Below are 20383 nucleotides of genomic sequence, written 5' to 3'. Positions count from 1 at the left end.
TATATTGTTCCTCACAAATCCTCTGGCATGTTGCGTATAACTTATATGTTGTTATAATATATAGCATCCGTTCAATCCAATAATTCAAATTCTTGACTCCACAACCTTACAATTGTAGGAATAACAACTTGACGGCATTTGATTGAATATCAATGACAAGACCTTTAAATACTTATTCTAAAAACTCCAAAAGTGTGTAGTCATTAATTATATTGTTCCTCACAAATCCTCTGGCATGTTGCGTATAACTTATATGTTGTTATAATATATAGCATCCGTTCATTCCAATAATTCAAATTCTTGACTCCACAACCTTACAATTGTAGGAATAACAACTTGACGGCATTTGAGTGAATATCAATGACAAGACCTTTAAATACTTATTCTAAAAACTCCAAAAGTGTGTAGTCATTAATTATATTGTTCCTCACAAATCCTCTGGCATGTTGCGTATAACTTATATGTTGTTATAATATATAGCATCCGTTCATTCCAATAATTCCAATTCTTGACTCCACAACCTTACAATTGGAGGAATAACAACTTGACGGCATTTGAGTGAATATCAATGACAAGACCTTTAAATACTTATTCTAAAAACTCCAAAAGTGTGTAGTCATTAATTATATTGTTCCTCACAAATCCTCTGGCATGTTGCGTATAACTTATATGTTGTTATAATATATAGCATCCGTTCAATCCAATAATTCAAATTCTTGACTCCACAACCTTACAATTGTAGGAATAACAACTTGACGGCATTTGAGTGAATATCAATGACAAGACCTTTAAATACTTATTCTAAAAACTCCAAAAGTGTGTAGTCATTAATTATATTGTTCCTCACAAATCCTCTGGCATGTTGCGTATAACTTATATGTTGTTATAATATATAGCATCCGTTCATTCCAATAATTCAAATTCTTGACTCCACAACCTTACAATTGTAGGAATAACAACTTGACGGCATTTGAGTGAATATCAATGACAAGACCTTTAAATACTTATTCTAAAAACTCCAAAAGTGTGTAGTCATTAATTATATTGTTCCTCACAAATCCTCTGGCATGTTGCGTATAACTTATATGTTGTTATAATATATAGCATCCGTTCATTCCAATAATTCCAATTCTTGACTCCACAACCTTACAATTGGAGGAATAACAACTTGACGGCATTTGAGTGAATATCAATGACAAGACCTTTAAATACTTATTCTAAAAACTCCAAAAGTGTGTAGTCATTAATTATATTGTTCCTCACAAATCCTCTGGCATGTTGCGTATAACTTATATGTTGTTATAATATATAGCATCCGTTCAATCCAATAATTCAAATTCTTGACTCCACAACCTTACAATTGGAGGAATAACAACTTGACGGCAATTGAGTGAATATCAATGACAAGACCTTTAAATACTTATTCTAAAAACTCCAAAAGTGTGTAGTCATTAATTATATTGTTCCTCACAAATCCTCTGGCATGTTGCGTATAACTTATATGTTGTTATAATATATAGCATCCGTTCAATCCAATAATTCAAATTCTTGACTCCACAACCTTACAATTGTAGGAATAACAACTTGACGGCATTTGATTGAATATCAATGACAAGACCTTTAAATACTTATTCTAAAAACTCCAAAAGTGTGTAGTCATTAATTATATTGTTCCTCACAAATCCTCTGGCATGTTGCGTATAACTTATATGTTGTTATAATATATAGCATCCGTTCATTCCAATAATTCAAATTCTTGACTCCACAACCTTACAATTGTAGGAATAACAACTTGACGGCATTTGAGTGAATATCAATGACAAGACCTTTAAATACTTATTCTAAAAACTCCAAAAGTGTGTAGTCATTAATTATATTGTTCCTCACAAATCCTCTGGCATGTTGCGTATAACTTATATGTTGTTATAATATATAGCATCCGTTCATTCCAATAATTCAAATTCTTGACTCCACAACCTTACAATTGTAGGAATAACAACTTGACGGCATTTGAGTGAATATCAATGACAAGACCTTTAAATACTTATTCTAAAAACTCCAAAAGTGTGTAGTCATTAATTATATTGTTCCTCACAAATCCTCTGGCATGTTGCGTATAACTTATATGTTGTTATAATATATAGCATCCGTTCAATCCAATAATTCAAATTCTTGACTCCACAACCTTACAATTGTAGGAATAACAACTTGACGGCATTTGAGTGAATATCAATGACAAGACCTTTAAATACTTATTCTAAAAACTCCAAAAGTGTGTAGTCATTAATTATATTGTTCCTCACAAATCCTCTGGCATGTTGCGTATAACTTATATGTTGTTATAATATATAGCATCCGTTCATTCCAATAATTCAAATTCTTGACTCCACAACCTTACAATTGTAGGAATAACAACTTGACGGCATTTGAGTGAATATCAATGACAAGACCTTTAAATACTTATTCTAAAAACTCCAAAAGTGTGTAGTCATTAATTATATTGTTCCTCACAAATCCTCTGGCATGTTGCGTATAACTTATATGTTGTTATAATATATAGCATCCGTTCATTCCAATAATTCAAATTCTTGACTCCACAACCTTACAATTGTAGGAATAACAACTTGACGGCATTTGAGTGAATATCAATGACAAGACCTTTAAATACTTATTCTAAAAACTCCAAAAGTGTGTAGTCATTAATTATATTGTTCCTCACAAATCCTCTGGCATGTTGCGTATAACTTATATGTTGTTATAATATATAGCATCCGTTCAATCCAATAATTCAAATTCTTGACTCCACAACCTTACAATTGTAGGAATAACAACTTGACGGCATTTGAGTGAATATCAATGACAAGACCTTTAAATACTTATTCTAAAAACTCCAAAAGTGTGTAGTCATTAATTATATTGTTCCTCACAAATCCTCTGGCATGTTGCGTATAACTTATATGTTGTTATAATATATAGCATCCGTTCATTCCAATAATTCAAATTCTTGACTCCACAACCTTACAATTGTAGGAATAACAACTTGACGGCATTTGAGTGAATATCAATGACAAGACCTTTAAATACTTATTCTAAAAACTCCAAAAGTGTGTAGTCATTAATTATATTGTTCCTCACAAATCCTCTGGCATGTTGCGTATAACTTATATGTTGTTATAATATATAGCATCCGTTCATTCCAATAATTCCAATTCTTGACTCCACAACCTTACAATTGGAGGAATAACAACTTGACGGCATTTGAGTGAATATCAATGACAAGACCTTTAAATACTTATTCTAAAAACTCCAAAAGTGTGTAGTCATTAATTATATTGTTCCTCACAAATCCTCTGGCATGTTGCGTATAACTTATATGTTGTTATAATATATAGCATCCGTTCAATCCAATAATTCAAATTCTTGACTCCACAACCTTACAATTGGAGGAATAACAACTTGACGGCAATTGAGTGAATATCAATGACAAGACCTTTAAATACTTATTCTAAAAACTCCAAAAGTGTGTAGTCATTAATTATATTGTTCCTCACAAATCCTCTGGCATGTTGCGTATAACTTATATGTTGTTATAATATATAGCATCCGTTCAATCCAATAATTCAAATTCTTGACTCCACAACCTTACAATTGTAGGAATAACAACTTGACGGCATTTGAGTGAATATCAATGACAAGACCTTTAAATACTTATTCTAAAAACTCCAAAAGTGTGTAGTCATTAATTATATTGTTCCTCACAAATCCTCTGGCATGTTGCGTATAACTTATATGTTGTTATAATATATAGCATCCGTTCATTCCAATAATTCAAATTCTTGACTCCACAACCTTCCAATTGTAGGAATAACAACTTGAAGGCATTTGAGTGAATATCAATGACAAGACCTTTAAATACTTATTCTAAAAACTCCAAAAGTGTGTAGTCATTAATTATATTGTTCCTCACAAATCCTCTGGCATGTTGCGTATAACTTATATGTTGTTATAATATATAGCATCCGTTCATTCCAATAATTCAAATTCTTGACTCCACAACCTTACAATTGTAGGAATAACAACTTGACGGCATTTGAGTGAATATCAATGACAAGACCTTTAAATACTTATTCTAAAAACACCAAAAGTGTGTAGTCATTAATTATATTGTTCCTCACAAATCCTCTGGCATGTTGCGTATAACTTATATGTTGTTATAATATATAGCATCCGTTCATTCCAATAATTCCAATTCTTGACTCCACAACCTTACAATTGGAGGAATAACAACTTGACGGCATTTGAGTGAATATCAATGACAAGACCTTTAAATACTTATTCTAAAAACTCCAAAAGTGTGTAGTCATTAATTATATTGTTCCTCACATATCCTCTGGCATGTTGCGTATAACTTATATGTTGTTATAATATATAGCATCCGTTCAATCCAATAATTCAAATTCTTGACTCCACAACCTTACAATTGGAGGAATAACAACTTGACGGCAATTGAGTGAATATCAATGACAAGACCTTTAAATACTTATTCTAAAAACTCCAAAAGTGTGTAGTCATTAATTATATTGTTCCTCACAAATCCTCTGGCATGTTGCGTATAACTTATATGTTGTTATAATATATAGCATCCGTTCAATCCAATAATTCAAATTCTTGACTCCACAACCTTACAATTGTAGGAATAACAACTTGACGGCATTTGAGTGAATATCAATGACAAGACCTTTAAATACTTATTCTAAAAACTCCAAAAGTGTGTAGTCATTAATTATATTGTTCCTCACAAATCCTCTGGCATGTTGCGTATAACTTATATGTTGTTATAATATATAGCATCCGTTCAATCCAATAATTCAAATTCTTGACTCCACAACCTTCCAATTGTAGGAATAACAACTTGACGGCATTTGAGTGAATATCAATGACAAGACCTTTAAATACTTATTCTAAAAACTCCAAAAGTGTGTAGTCATTAATTATATTGTTCCTCACAAATCCTCTGGCATGTTGCGTATAACTTATATGTTGTTATAATATATAGCATCCGTTCATTCCAATAATTCAAATTCTTGACTCCACAACCTTCCAATTGTAGGAATAACATCTTGAAGGCATTTGAGTGAATATCAATGACAAGACCTTTAAATACTTATTCTAAAAACTCCAAAAGTGTGTAGTCATTAATTATATTGTTCCTCACAAATCCTCTGGCATGTTGCGTATAACTTATATGTTGTTATAATATATAGCATCCGTTCATTCCAATAATTCAAATTCTTGACTCCACAACCTTCCAATTGTAGGAATAACAACTTGAAGGCATTTGAGTGAATATCAATGACAAGACCTTTAAATACTTATTCTAAAAACTCCAAAAGTGTGTAGTCATTAATTATATTGTTCCTCACAAATCCTCTGGCATGTTGCGTATATCTTATATGTTGTTATAATATATAGCATCCGTTCATTCCAATAATTCCAATTCTTGACTCCACAACCTTACAATTGGAGGAATAACAACTTGACGGCATTTGAGTGAATATCAATGACAAGACCTTTAAATACTTATTCTAAAAACTCCAAAAGTGTGTAGTCATTAATTATATTGTTCCTCACAAATCCTCTGGCATGTTGCGTATAACTTATATGTTGTTATAATATATAGCATCCGTTCAATCCAATAATTCAAATTCTTGACTCCACAACCTTACAATTGGAGGAATAACAACTTGACGGCAATTGAGTGAATATCAATGACAAGACCTTTAAATACTTATTCTAAAAACTCCAAAAGTGTGTAGTCATTAATTATATTGTTCCTCACAAATCCTCTGGCATGTTGCGTATAACTTATATGTTGTTATAATATATAGCATCCGTTCAATCCAATAATTCAAATTCTTGACTCCACAACCTTACAATTGTAGGAATAACAACTTGACGGCATTTGAGTGAATATCAATGACAAGACCTTTAAATACTTATTCTAAAAACTCCAAAAGTGTGTAGTCATTAATTATATTGTTCCTCACAAATCCTCTGGCATGTTGCGTATAACTTATATGTTGTTATAATATATAGCATCCGTTCATTCCAATAATTCAAATTCTTGACTCCACAACCTTACAATTGTAGGAATAACAACTTGACGGCATTTGAGTGAATATCAATGACAAGACCTTTAAATACTTGTTCTAAAAACTCCAAAAGTGTGTAGTCATTAATTATATTGTTCCTCACAAATCCTCTGGCATGTTGCGTATAACTTATATGTTGTTATAATATATAGCATCCGTTCATTCCAATAATTCAAATTCTTGACTCCACAACCTTACAATTGTAGGAATAACAACTTGTCGGCATTTGAGTGAATATCAATGACAAGACCTTTAAATACTTATTCTAAAAACTCCAAAAGTGTGTAGTCATTAATTATATTGTTCCTCACAAATCCTCTGGCATGTTTCGTATAACTTATATGTTGTTATAATATATAGCATCCGTTCATTCCAATAATTCAAATTCTTGACTCCACAACCTTACAATTGGAGGAATAACAACTTGACGGCAATTGAGTGAATATCCATGACAAGACCTTTAAATACTTATTCTAAAAACTCCAAAAGTGTGTAGTCATTAATTATATTGTTCCTCACAAATCCTCTGGCATGTTGCGTATAACTTATATGTTGTTATAATATATAGCATCCGTTCATTCCAATAATTCAAATTCTTGACTCCACAACCTTACAATTGGAGGAATAACAACTTGACGGCAATTGAGTGAATATCCATGACAAGACCTTTAAATACTTATTCTAAAAACTCCAAAAGTGTGTAGTCATTAATTATATTGTTCCTCACAAATCCTCTGGCATGTTGCGTATAACTTATATGTTGTTATAATATATAGCATCCGTTCAATCCAATAATTCAAATTCTTGACTCCACAACCTTGCAATTGGAGGAATAACAACTTGACGGCAATTGAGTGAATATCAATGACAAGACCTTTAAATACTTATTCTAAAAACTCCAAAAGTGTGTAGTTATTAATTATATTGTTCCTCACAAATCCTCTGGCATGTTGCGTATAACTTATATGTTGTTATAATATATAGCATCCGTTCAATCCAATAATTCAAATTCTTGACTCCACAACCTTACAATTGGAGGAATAACAACTTGACGGCAATTGAGTGAATATCAATGACAAGACCTTTAAATACTTATTCTAAAAACTCCAAAAGTGTGTAGTTATTAATTATATTGTTCCTCACAAATCCTCTGGCTTGTTGCGTATAACTTATAATGTTGTTATTATTCCAGTAGTGTCAGGAACATTTTTTACAGAAACATCATTCGGTGGGTGTACTGATAATTAAATACAACAAGCTGGAGAAAAGAAAATCAATTTTAAAAATATGAAATATAATTAAAAAATACGACCGAGGCGTCATGCAGGAAACATCAATATAGAAACTCATAACGCAAGTAAACAGCAAATCGTTTAATCAAAAACAATAATAGCGCTCAGAATAAACTGGAGTTCTCAAACACAATTCAATGTGAGAAGATGTCGCGTTTGTCCTTATATAGATTTTCCAATAAGGCATAAAATTTTCAAGAAAAATCTACTTATCTCGGTTTCTTTTTTTGTCACCGTGTTTGCGGGTCTTTGACCTGACATATATTAAGAATTTTAGAAAGTCTTTCTTTCTTAGTAAAAGATTGACTAATCAAGAGAAAGGTATTACAGCTTCGTAACAGTATGTATTTTACTAAAGAGTTGTAAATTTTATGTGGTTTATCCCTTTTGTTACTAATTACATGCATAAAATATTAATATATACCATTACTGAATAGATTAATCAACAATCCATTGTTATTTGCAAATCAAACATAATTTCCCTTGCAACACATTACTGTCTCGCCCATTACATCAGAAATTGAATAACCGATGAATTGATTGATTTTTCTTGCAGAATATCCAGAGATTCAAGCTGTCATTGGGTCCACCGTCTCCCTGCCTTGCAACCTGAGCCCCCCATCGAACGATGACGTAATCTCTTTAGTTTTGTGGTACAGATTGGACTTGCCTAATCCCATTTATACCCTGGACTCCCGCAGCGCACCGTCGGCAGACATGGCAAAACATTTCTCCAGTAAAGTTCTGGGTTCGAGAGCTTATTTCAATGTGAGTCGAAGAAGCCTGGCTCATCTCAAGATTGATCCAGTCGAAGAAGACGATGCCGGAGAGTACAGATGTAGAGTTGACTTTAAGCGAGGAAGAACTATGAGTAGACTGGTCAAACTGAATGTGATAGGTAACACAAATTCAATTTTTTTAACAGCATTGTTTTATAATATTTATAGTAGATGTTTTAGTAATCCCTTTTATTCTTCATTTACTATTGTTTAAAATAAGATTAAGGTGAACTCTTTTTAAATTTTTCGAAATAATATTTCATTAATACAATTTGCATCGTACTTTTTTGCATCGTAAAACTCTTCTTCAAATCGAATGCATATAAAAATTAGAATTGTATTATTATTTATTTTTTGCCTTCAATTATCCTTTAAAACAAAAAAATACAACCACAATTAAAATAAAATTGAAACAAAATATTAAGTTTTTCAGGATAATGCTTCATTAACACATAGTACGTCATAGTTTTAAAATCATAACATTATTTTTCAACTTAGGTGGATATACGGATATTTTAGTATTTTTCAAGAAAGCATTGGTAAAGAGAAAAATTTTTAACGAAAGTGCACACAAATTTATAAAGGAGACCAGATAAGCTCAAAGATAAGAAATGTTCAGAATAATGATGTCGTGTCCGCGTTACCACGGAAAGGGGGTGCCCAAGCTTCTGAGGGTGAAGACCCCTCAGCACCCGAGGGCAGAAGTCTAACTTGTAGCTCATATGACGATGAAACTCACACATTCGCTTGTACAACCCCTTTTTACGGGGGGAGGGAGCACATTCACACACCTCACAGATACAACACAGATGAAGAACAACCATGCCCGAAACGGGATTCGAACCCGGGACGCCCAGATCACGGAGGAGATGCGCTACCCCTATGCAAGGACGCCGACTTATAATTAATGTTATAATGAACAATAAAATAGATTTTAGGGATACACGCTTTACCGTGTTCATAAAGATAAATCACTGCCCTGTCTTTGTATCAAGGACACTAGATGACTGGATCGCAGCATTAGGTATTGTGGCCAATTATAACATGGGTAATCTAGGTATTGTGGCCAATTATAACATGGGTAATCTAGGTATTGTGGCCAATTATAACATGGTCATCAAATCATCTAATAAGAATTATGTTTTGTCATCAGACCACATGTAAAATAACTCTAGTGAAGTTACTATACATGTGGTCTAGTACCAACCCAATGTATAATATCTTCAAAAGAAATAAAAACCAATATTCTAAATGAACAACTTCTAGTGTCTCTCCAGCTGATAAAATAATATTACAAACCCTATCACCTCATCACTTACACATCATCCACTGCATCTAAATGGCCTTCTTCACTTAAAAAAATTCCCGACATACCTGCACAGATTCTATCTGGTCTACTCTTCTTGCTGTAGCTGTGGTGAGATAGGATCTCCAATTCACTATGCCACCTACTGCAAGCTGTCATGGTATATGAGAAACCATAAACAAGTCTTGAGAAAGAGTGTTATAGGAGAATTGCAACGAATATCCTTTCTTGCGGCAAGATCCACGTTATAATAAATCCTATACACAAATCCAAGACTTCTTCAAGACTGCACAATAACCGAGACCAAAATGCCACTTGTCAAAATCAGCTTAAATTCTTCCCTCGTAACTGTATTACCCCACTGTTAATTATCATTTTAAAGTTTTTCCGCCTTCTTTTTCTTCCATATTGTGATCATCCAAATGGTTAGATAACTCAATGTATAGAGACAGGGGATGCATGATGGTTTTGCTACTATCTAAATGACCAGAAGGTAAAAATGGTAATATCGAAATAAAAATCAATTATAAAATAGCTATCAACGACCTATTCATGAATCTCTTTTCTAACAAGTATGAATCGTCATCAATGAGGACATCAGGAGGGTATCTCCATTGCTGGGAACGACAGTTATAGCCTAGAAGTAAAGTTTCAGCTTTAAGGCCAAAGGATTGAAAATTCAAAACCCCATTCTATTAAAGATTCACGTATGTGTAAGGCTGGATGCGCTATATCTGGTCAAAGAATTACTACTGAAGTGAAATGGAAAAAAGGAGAGGGAATGTAAGATTAAAAGTTATTTTGTGATCTGAAAGTGACTCAAAATTATGATATTTATCCTTTAGTTATCTTTGTGCATCTTCAAACATGATTTTAATATAACTCAACTAAAGTATAAATGATGCATCGTTCTGGGAAATCGCGATTTTTCCTCAGATATGTGTGTTTGAAATAAAAAATACGTGTGCAAAAGTAATGATTTCTAAAAAAGACAATGAAACCATATTCATGATGGGAATAATATTTGATTACCCAAGAAAAGAAAAAAAGGGTTATACAAAATTCTAGCCGTTTTTGGAAACTAGTTAGCTGGCCGTATTATTGACCATGATTACTTCAAGTTTAATTTCTTATTTATAACTTGATGTTCATGTTTCTTCCCCATTTTTAAAAAGGGGAATAAATTATAAAGTGTTTTTTTTAAATAGTTTTACATTTGTTCTATTTTTTGGGCATATGAACTATCCTATTTCAATCAAGTCCCATGACATCATAGTGCTATTAAGATCGTGAATGTTAGGCTCATAAGTCATTTCGTGGTGCTTTGAATTCGTTGTCTTATTCCTCATAAAATATATAAATATATTAAATAGAATCTTTTTACAAAATCTTTTTTTTATTGCTTATAACGATGAAAAAAATTTCACTATTAAATATTTGAAAAAAAATTAAAAACAGAGTGAGTTTTATTTGAACAATTTATCAGTCTGTTAAGTTCAATGAGTTACTGAAAGTTATACAAAAAAAATTAAAATTGACAGCATTCAGGAAAAATTTGCACAGCAATAAAATCGGCAACTTAGAATTTTTTTAATTTTAAAATGGTATTAAATTAAGATTTTCTTCAATATATTTTCTGGAATTATCGCTGAAAATCATCAAAAGCTAAATCAATAGTTTATAATTAATCAAATTTATTATTAAATTTTTCAAGCAAATCACTACGAAGTGCATTATTCATCTCTCTCCAAAGTGTAATTGAGCCAAATTTGGCAACTTTAGATCAAACAGTCTATATTTTAAATCGTCAAAATACATATGCAATTTATAAGAAGATTTAACATAGATATCAGAGAATATTTTATTTCCCTTTTTAAAATGATGCAAAATATTTGTTTCAACACGATAAAAGCATGAAAAATTCTTTCATAACAAAATATTGACTCCATGACTCACTTGACATTATGTCACGAGCGTATTAACTTGGCAGACACACGGGAGAATTCAGTTCAAAAAGAGTCATACTTTTTAAAATTCTTTACCAGTGCATGTCAATATGCTCAACGACACTCTTATAAAAGGAGGTTATCCTCCTACTTGATGTAAATTCGTAGATAAAACTATTCACGTGATAAATTATTGGCGAGGTTATTCCTTAGTCACCGTAATATATTTTGTGTTACTGAAACTTTGGCACAACAGGGAACTGGAAGGGGGTAATTTACAGCATAGTGCATTGGTTCCTCTTTATCTTCTCAAAGCGAGAGTTTAAAGATTAAAATGAACAAGTGGAGTTAATTTCCCAAGTATCTTTCTAGCATATACTTTAATAAAAGTATTATTCTTCCTGAACAAAACTGTAAATCGTGGATAAGGCCGTAATCGTGAAATAGCTGTGATTATTATATATATATATATATATATATATATATATATATATATATATATATATATATATATATATATATATATATATATATATATATATATATATATATATATATATATATATATATATATATATATATATATATATATATATATATATATATATATATATATACCTTCCCTCACTGTTCGCATTCATTCCCATTTTCTGCTCTGTGTTTCTTCGGACAATAACTTCTTACATCCCTGCCCTTTATTAGCCAGATAGGAGAATCGGGTACATGCCGGACATTTGCGCCATGTTGTATTTTTTGTTGGCGATAAGTTGCCAAATGTGATAAACTTCTTTATCATTTTCTAATAATCGTAAAAGCGATGAATCCTCAATTTTCTGCCCGTGCATTTTGAGGTTTCAAAAACCTCAAACCAAAACAACATCATGTTCTCACATAATAATAGGTATACATTAAACATTGAAGGATTATTGTACGAAATCCAGAATCATTAATAAAATTTTGATAAAATGTGATGCGGTAAATGTGGGGATTTAACACTAATTAAATTAAGAGACTGTAAATTGAATTGAGATTAAATGAGAAGAATTGGCGAACAATTTTTTACAGTTTACAATGATTTTTTAACTGAAATTGTTTCTAAGTATAAAACATAAGCAAACCAGCTGGGATGGTCTTCCCAAAACCTTCTCGCATACTCTTTAATAAACTTGTAATGCCAGCGAATCCCTTACATCGCATTGGCGAAATATTAACGTTTGGCGATAATTTAGGATTTTTATTGAATTTATCATGTCATTCTTGGCGAGTTATTTGGCGATTAATCTCTGTCATGCATCAATAGTATCCAAAATTGGAATTTGTATTTTAGACACATTTTTCTCAACCAATTGATACAAAAAGTTGACACAAAACTGCACTTGCACTCACAAAATCCTATACCAAATTTGATAAATTTGAGTTATCGCATTTTTGAACTATCGCTTTTCATGTTTCAGAAACTATAGATAGACAGACAATCTAACAGTAGATGATGGATCTGGTTCAAACATTGACAGAAGTCCACTCTGTAGATGTTAAATCTGCTCACCGAATTTTACCTATATCTCTTCGTTTTGTTAACTTATATTCAAACAACCTGACAGACTTCCTCCATACAGATTTTTCTCAAAATATGAAAGAAATCTGCTAGTTTGAAAACCATACACCAAATTCCAACAGTTTAGAATAAAGTGGTTTTGAGATATATTTCTCACAGATAGACAGGTAGACGAACGTAGATTTTATAAAAATTTGTTTTTTGAACATTCTGAAGTCCAAAAAATGGTGATTTTTCAAAATCTTGAGTTCGAATTCTTTGACAATTTCTATACTTTCTCTATACTAAGTATACGAAAAAGTAAAAAAGAGACTTCTGAATCATACCTGCAAAAATTCCTTTGTATAATACCAAATTATGAATAAATAATGCATGACTTATGAATCACAAATATACAGCCTTGAGTAAATTAGCATTCCAAACCAGAATTTCATATACAGTCTTTAAAAAAAACGCGATTTTATTGTTTTTTTATTCAAATAATCAGCACTACCAAGTATAAAACATTGACAAAAAAAAAAAGATCTCTGAATCCTACTTACAAGAATTCCTTGGTATTGTAGTAGATCATAAAAAAATAATACGCGACTTATAAATTAGAATAAATTGGTATTCTGAAACCAGAATTCTAAATCTAATCTTTAAAAAATCGAAATTTTATTGTTTTTTTTTTTCAAATAATCAACACTACCAAGTATAAACCCTAAATGAAAAAAGATTTCTGAATCATACTTGCAATAATTCCTTGTTCCTTGTTTTCCAACAAGAATTCCTTGTTGATCATGAACGAACAATACGCGTTTTATGAATTCTAAATATGCAGCCTTAAATAAATTAGTATTCCAAAACCAGAATTCCAGACACAATCTTTAAAAAAAATCTCAATTTGTTTGTTGTTTTTTCACCACATAACCAAAACTTTCAGACTTCAACAGAATATACATAAATAAAACAAACAGAATAATTTGTTGCCATAAATTTGAATGATATTATATTCAAGAGCAAACGATAATGCAAATTAGGCGACGGATAAACGTATTTACATAAATAAACATATGCTACAAAAATAAAATGTTAAATAAACAACATAGAAATTTAACTTACTTTTTCTCAATGATTTAATTTATAATCAAACAGTGAAAATCAATGAATATTTTAAAATTTATAAGTGCATAGAAGAAAATCAATTAATATTATTTCTAGGCGAATGAAGACTAGTTTTAAAGAGAAATCGTCTGCATCCCCAATTCTTGTGAAAACAGACGATTCATTGGTAGTATTTAATGCAATGATAAATTGTCTTGTTTAGTTACCAAAACTAAACAACAGCTTTATAATATTCTCAAAATAGTGCCTGCATTTGAAAACATTGTATCTTCACACTTCAAAATAAGATTAATCATTTCTTCCCCATATCTTTGTTTCCAAAAATTGCATTAATACGATATCTTTTTATTATCCTTACATTATACATAACTCGCACTTTTTGCTATTACATCAGCAACAAAAGCGGAGATGCTGAACTAGAGGCAGGAGTAACGGAAAGAATTGCAGTTGAATGGGTGAAAAAGAATATATCTGTAGTTGAAAGAATTATATATTTTCTTTCTTTTACACTGAGGCACACTGTAGATAACAAAAAAAGATATGTTAAGAAATATTTTTGGCATCCATCCCATTTGACAGCGAAGGAAAGAATCCATGTTGCAGTTGCAGTTTACTGGTTTTTGAGAACAAATTGGGCGAATCGTATAGTGCAGTTTTTTTTTATTCTTTGTAAGTACATATGGCAGTCATATTCTTATATACAGTTCATTAATTATTTTTGGCATAAGTCAGTAACGGATTAAAATGATGGTAGAAGAAAAATTGTTAGTTATTTCATTGCCTTAAAATAAATTGTATAGAAATATGATGATAGAGTGTTGAAAGGTTAGCTGTTTTTGGCGACCATTTGGTTCGCAAACATTAATTATTGCTAAAAATTTAAATTAATTAAATTTTGTGTAAGTTGATGTGAATGATTTCCTATACAAAATATTTTTAAACTAATTTTTATGGGCATATGAATGCAGCTGTTTTTAAAAGCCTTACACCGTAATTCGAGGTATTTCGCCAATTTTCTGTCTAAATCTTTGTATATAGGTATGCATTATTTGCAATAACGCATAATGTTTTTTTTACAAAAAAAATACATGTGTTTCCAAATTTTATGAAGAAATTCAAACTAAACAAGAAAACATTCAGTCGCATGTTTTTAGCAGTCATTAACTCAGTAGTAGGATTTTCATTTCTTCGTTTATTTCGTAATACTTGTCCTTTTTAATTTGCAATATACTGATTGAATCCATGCTTTTCCATCGTATAAAATAGCTATCAGTAACCCGCACAGCGTTGACTGTGGCATAACATCCAAGAGAAAAAATTGGCTTAAGTTTAAAGTCTAGCTTCCACCCGATATGGCATGGGCATGTCACGCAGCATCAAACAAACATAAAAATATATTTTCTTTCCTCTACATTTTCATTACCGCACAACAAACGAACGCTTTGGCATTTAATGTGCTGCGGCCAAGGTTGGATTTCCATTTTTTTTAGCATAATTAATTTTGAATCAATGTTTAAAATCAGATAAACCACAGCTCTTGCTATTTGCGCATGAGCAATTTGAGATGTTCGCACATGCTCGGAGAAGTGCAAAGCACAGATACTGCTGTTTTACGCATGCTTGAATCGTAATAGGAAAATAATTAAAATCGCGATTTTAAAACTCCTTTTTTTTATTTTGATATGACTTTCATATACTAAAACCTTCCCCAATAAATATCCTACAAAATGGTATAAATATCTCCAATATCAGTAAAGTATTTCTCGAGTTTTTCCCTTTCAAACAAACAGACGCTCTTATGAAACTTCATTTTATACTATATATAGATAAATTAATCTTTTAACAACTGAAAAAAGGATAAAGTGAGCGAACGATCCGATCGCCAAAGGCAACTAATAAATAGTAAATTACAGTATTATAAATTTGCCTGATTTTTTCTTTTCGTAATATTGTCTTACCGCATTTTCCTACCTTAGTTGAATTCCTGATATTTTGCATTACGAATAAGATTCGGTGGCGAATTATGTTCATTAAGCAAGATTCCACTGCAATTTATAAATTGTTTAAGGTATCTGTCTACGTGCGAAGACAAATTTTTGAAAAAACTGTTTAATTTTCATTTTTAGTTTATTTTTTAGGTTATTGCAATTCAAAACAATGAATAATACCATTTAAAAAGTTTTATGTAATTTGCAACTCAGTCAAATGGGGAAATTTGGGTAAAAAACTGTGAAAATTGGTGTAAAACGCAAAACATCCTAACAAGAATTCTAATCAAAATTTTCAAATTCTTTTTCTACAAAATATAGTTAGAGCTTTAGTGAAGGCAATGAACTAGGATCTAAGAAATATTTGCATTTATAAGAAAGTTATAGCAGTTCGAGTATTTCCTAACTGAAAAATTATCAAAATTCTTATGCATAAACAACATTAATGAGCTCTAAATAAAAAACTATTCATCTCAAAACTATAATCCTAGTTCATTGCCTTTAGGATAGTATAAATAACATACATACAAAATTTCATTAAAAAATATTCATAATATTTTGAGATATCATGTTTTGCGTATCAAAATTTTTACAAAATTAAAGTTCCTCAAAAAATGCATTTAAAGTTTTTAATTGTGTTTTATGAAAAATATCTCTCTTTATTTTTATTAATATTCACCACATTTATATGATACACCTTCTTTGTTAACAATTTTATCTGTTTTCTTCTTTCTAACAGCTCTTAATTTTTTCCTGGCAACTTTTGTTGTACCCAATGACTGCCTTTTTGACGTGATGATTCTTTCTTTATCGAGAGAAAGGAAGTGTCTCAGGGTATAATCCCCAGGAGTTATTCCCAGTTCAAAAAAAATTGCCAAGAGACCATAAAATCCATCATTGAAAATTATTGCAGTTATTGGTGCTCCCAAACGTAAAGTCTGTAGCTCCACAAATGTGTTTTTGGGAATTATTGTCCACAAAAGATTATTGAAGCTTTCATTGGCATTTTGAGTCTTACCGTGTAAGCATTTTTTCAATAAGTTTTGATCGCATAGCTGCATATATGTTGGCTTAATGATTTTAATAATGTTCTTTGGAAGACCTGCATTTGTTTCTTTGAATTTTTTTCCACAGGAAATTGCACGTTGATATTTACACCAACTGTCCTTTCCTGTTGGGCACTGTCCATGCATGGGATGTTTATTATTAGAACATGTATGAGCAAATGCAGCAATGGTTCCACTCTGCATTTGCAATAAATTCCCTGCATTAGCTCTAATTGCTATCCCATAGTAATTTTGCAACTTATTTATGAAGGAGTCTGTTAATTTCCCTTTGCCACCAATAGATTTATTCGATGACTTTAATTTTCTCAAACGAGTGCCTACTCGCTTCTGAATATGGCCAATGCATTCCAGTTTTGAAACGGAATCTTTCCCATAAATGTCTTTAACTGTATCATAGCCCTTAGAGTCACCATCTCCATAGTATTGTGAATAAATGAGTTTACGACAACTCTTGGAACGCTCAAATATTCTGTAAGCACCAAGCACTTCCATACTTCCAGATGAACCCTTATGATTTGCACACTGATGTTTTGATGCACATGATAAATTCAGCTTTTTCGTGTGACACCATTGGCAAAACTGAGACATCACTTCAATATCCAGCACCTTACCACATGTCACAGAGATTGCACTCACTACTCCATTCAGTGATGAAAACCCTCTCCGTTGCCATGTTCCATCAACAGATACACCACATTCAGTAATAGCAGCAGGGTTTTTATTGTCTTTTAACTCAGTAGCAGCAATATTCATTGAATTTTCTGCAACAGAACGAGCAGCACGAAGAAGCTTCAGTTCCTGCATTCTGAATGCTTGTTTGGAAAGAAAAGATGGAAAATTGAGGGTAGCAAAAAATTTCTTTCCAGCTGTATAACCCTTTCCAATGATTCTAAGTGCACACACAAGTCGAGTGTTTATTTCATTGGATGTGTTTTTCTTTTTAGATGAAGAAAAACCTTTGTAAAAGGAGCAATTCTTGCATTTGAGGCAGAAATTCGAACACAATCCAAAGGTAGAATCCTCTATCAAATACAAGTTGCTTTTGAAGCATAAAGGACAACATAAAAGAGTAAAAACACTTATTAATATCTCGATATCCATAATTCGAAATCCAGAAAGGTTATTTGTTTTCAAATCAGGAACATTATCTTCACATAACTGCGAATTCAGCAGTTTCTTTTCGCTGCAAGTCTTTTGTTTTGAATCTGATACACCAACAGAGTCTGCAGCTTGCATGGAAGAAGAATGCCTATTTCCATGAAACTTTCGTTTCTTACTTCTGTTAATGCTTTTTCCACCCATTTAAAACACTTTTTAAACAAAAAGCAATAAATATTCAAATCAAACTAAGCTGTATTCACTCGAAAAAGCAAAGTAAATAAACATATAACACGAGACGAGCAGATGTTTTCAAACGTAAACAATGTTCGAGAAGCAGCTGTTGCCAATCTTTTCTGTATATAAAGAGCTGAAAATTAATTCAAATTTAGGTGGCTTGCACATAAGACCTTTTGCAATGACCTTAAGACCTTTTGCAATGAAACTACCTTGTACTTGAAACAGTCAAGAATATATAAAAAAAAAGGATCAAACTGCACATTTCTTTTATTAACGGTTAAATCAAAGACACTTTGATAGCCTTTATTTTCTGCAGCAATATATTAAGCTCATCATTTATTTGTTTGCCTTACATTATTCGAAGAAACAAACCACTAATTTACAAAAGGGGAGGGGAAAAAACCATAAAAAACAAAACTACTTATAAAAAAAAGATGTATCTTTCTTTACATTATCCATAGAACTATGGGAAGTAATAAGCAGAAAAAACAAAAGCTGCAACCATGCATTTTTCCAGTTTTTATCTTCCACCACTATTTATTTACCCTCTCTTTACATTGTGGAACAAAGAAGATGATTGTAGCGCCCTCTAGTACCGATCCCCGAGGAATACCCTCCGTCCCCTAATTATTTGTTTTGGGCACCGAAACCGTCACACCCTGTAAAGGGACAGGTCGCCAGAGATAGAAGATTCGTGCAAGAAGTGGGCTTCCAGGCTTACGGCGAATGGAGGTGTTTCTTTTTTTCCTTATTTTTTTCTACTCCTTTGGCTTGTTGGATAAAGTGGTGGATCGCAGTTTCAGCTCTTATCTTTTATATTATTTAAGTGCGTTAGATTACCGTTATGCTGCCATTTTGTTTGTTTTTCGGGGTTTTTTTATTTGTGCATTCTTTTACAGCGAGTTTCTTTTTTTTTAACCCTTTATTGAACTCATCATTAACTAAAGATTTCTTTTTTCTCGTTTTTGGGAGGGGGGGGGAACACCAGTGTGTTCGTAAAGAAATTGCTGTCATTTCGAAATTAGGGGGATCTTTTGCTTTGGAATGCATTGTGAGCAATGTTGAGGGTGAATGATTTATTTTCTTTATGTACGTCAAATTAGTATTTGATAATTTACCTGTAAAAGATTTTCAGTTTGTAAAATATCGCGGGCATCTAATAATGCAAGTTAAAATGTGGCATTTTTTTTATTATTAAAAAATAAATTTCCTTCAAGCCTCTCAACACTTGATTTCAACACGCATGAAAACGGAGATTGGTTTGAGTGAACATATGCACCAGATTATATAAACGTATTTTAAAATAAAAAATTTCAAAATTGTGATGAATTATGATAGTTGGAAGGCCGAACCTACGCTATAAATAAGAACAAGCACTACGGTCAACATATAGTCATCCCTATTATGAGCAGCACATACGCTGACCCCTCATCGATGATGGGTCCAGAGAGCAATACTGCCAGTTTTATGCCCACCGGAGAAGCGAGAATCTGCTTACTTTTACAGTAATTAACAATCGTGATTATACAAACTAGATATTTAAAATCGTACACACATTTGATTCATTTCATTTAGTAAACTGAATATCTAAAATACTGTACTAATTTAACTATTTTTAAAGCCTTAACAAAAATATCCAGAAGCCCTCTCATAATTACCAATATGACTACTTAAAATCAATAATGAAATTACATTATATAAATGCTTAAAATCATGCGTGGAATTAGGAAATGCATTTACGAATATTAAATGCTTGAAGTAATGTGTACATCCAACAAACGTGATAAAGTATTACAATGAAGATACTTAAAATCATTAAACAAGCAATAAACAATTAAAGTATTGATTGTTTA

General features: G+C 31.6%; 1 protein-coding gene across 1 annotated transcript in view; it reads left to right on the top strand.

Moving 5' to 3' along the window:
• Nucleotides 1-20383, top strand: part of LOC129984235 (hemicentin-1-like) — a 769108-nt gene that overhangs the window by 565067 nt on the left and 183658 nt on the right. Inside the window, exon 3 of the mRNA XM_056094068.1 lies at nucleotides 8001-8342. Coding sequence (XP_055950043.1) covers nucleotides 8001-8342 — 342 coding nt within the window. The remainder of the gene's footprint in view (nucleotides 1-8000; nucleotides 8343-20383) is intronic.

The sequence above is a fragment of the Argiope bruennichi genome, chromosome 9 (genome assembly GCF_947563725.1).
Source record: "Argiope bruennichi chromosome 9, qqArgBrue1.1, whole genome shotgun sequence".
NCBI classification, from domain to species: Eukaryota; Metazoa; Arthropoda; class Arachnida; order Araneae; family Araneidae; genus Argiope; species Argiope bruennichi.
The sequence above is the reverse complement of the archived record's forward strand: the minus strand, read 5'-3'. Positions and strand labels throughout refer to the sequence as shown.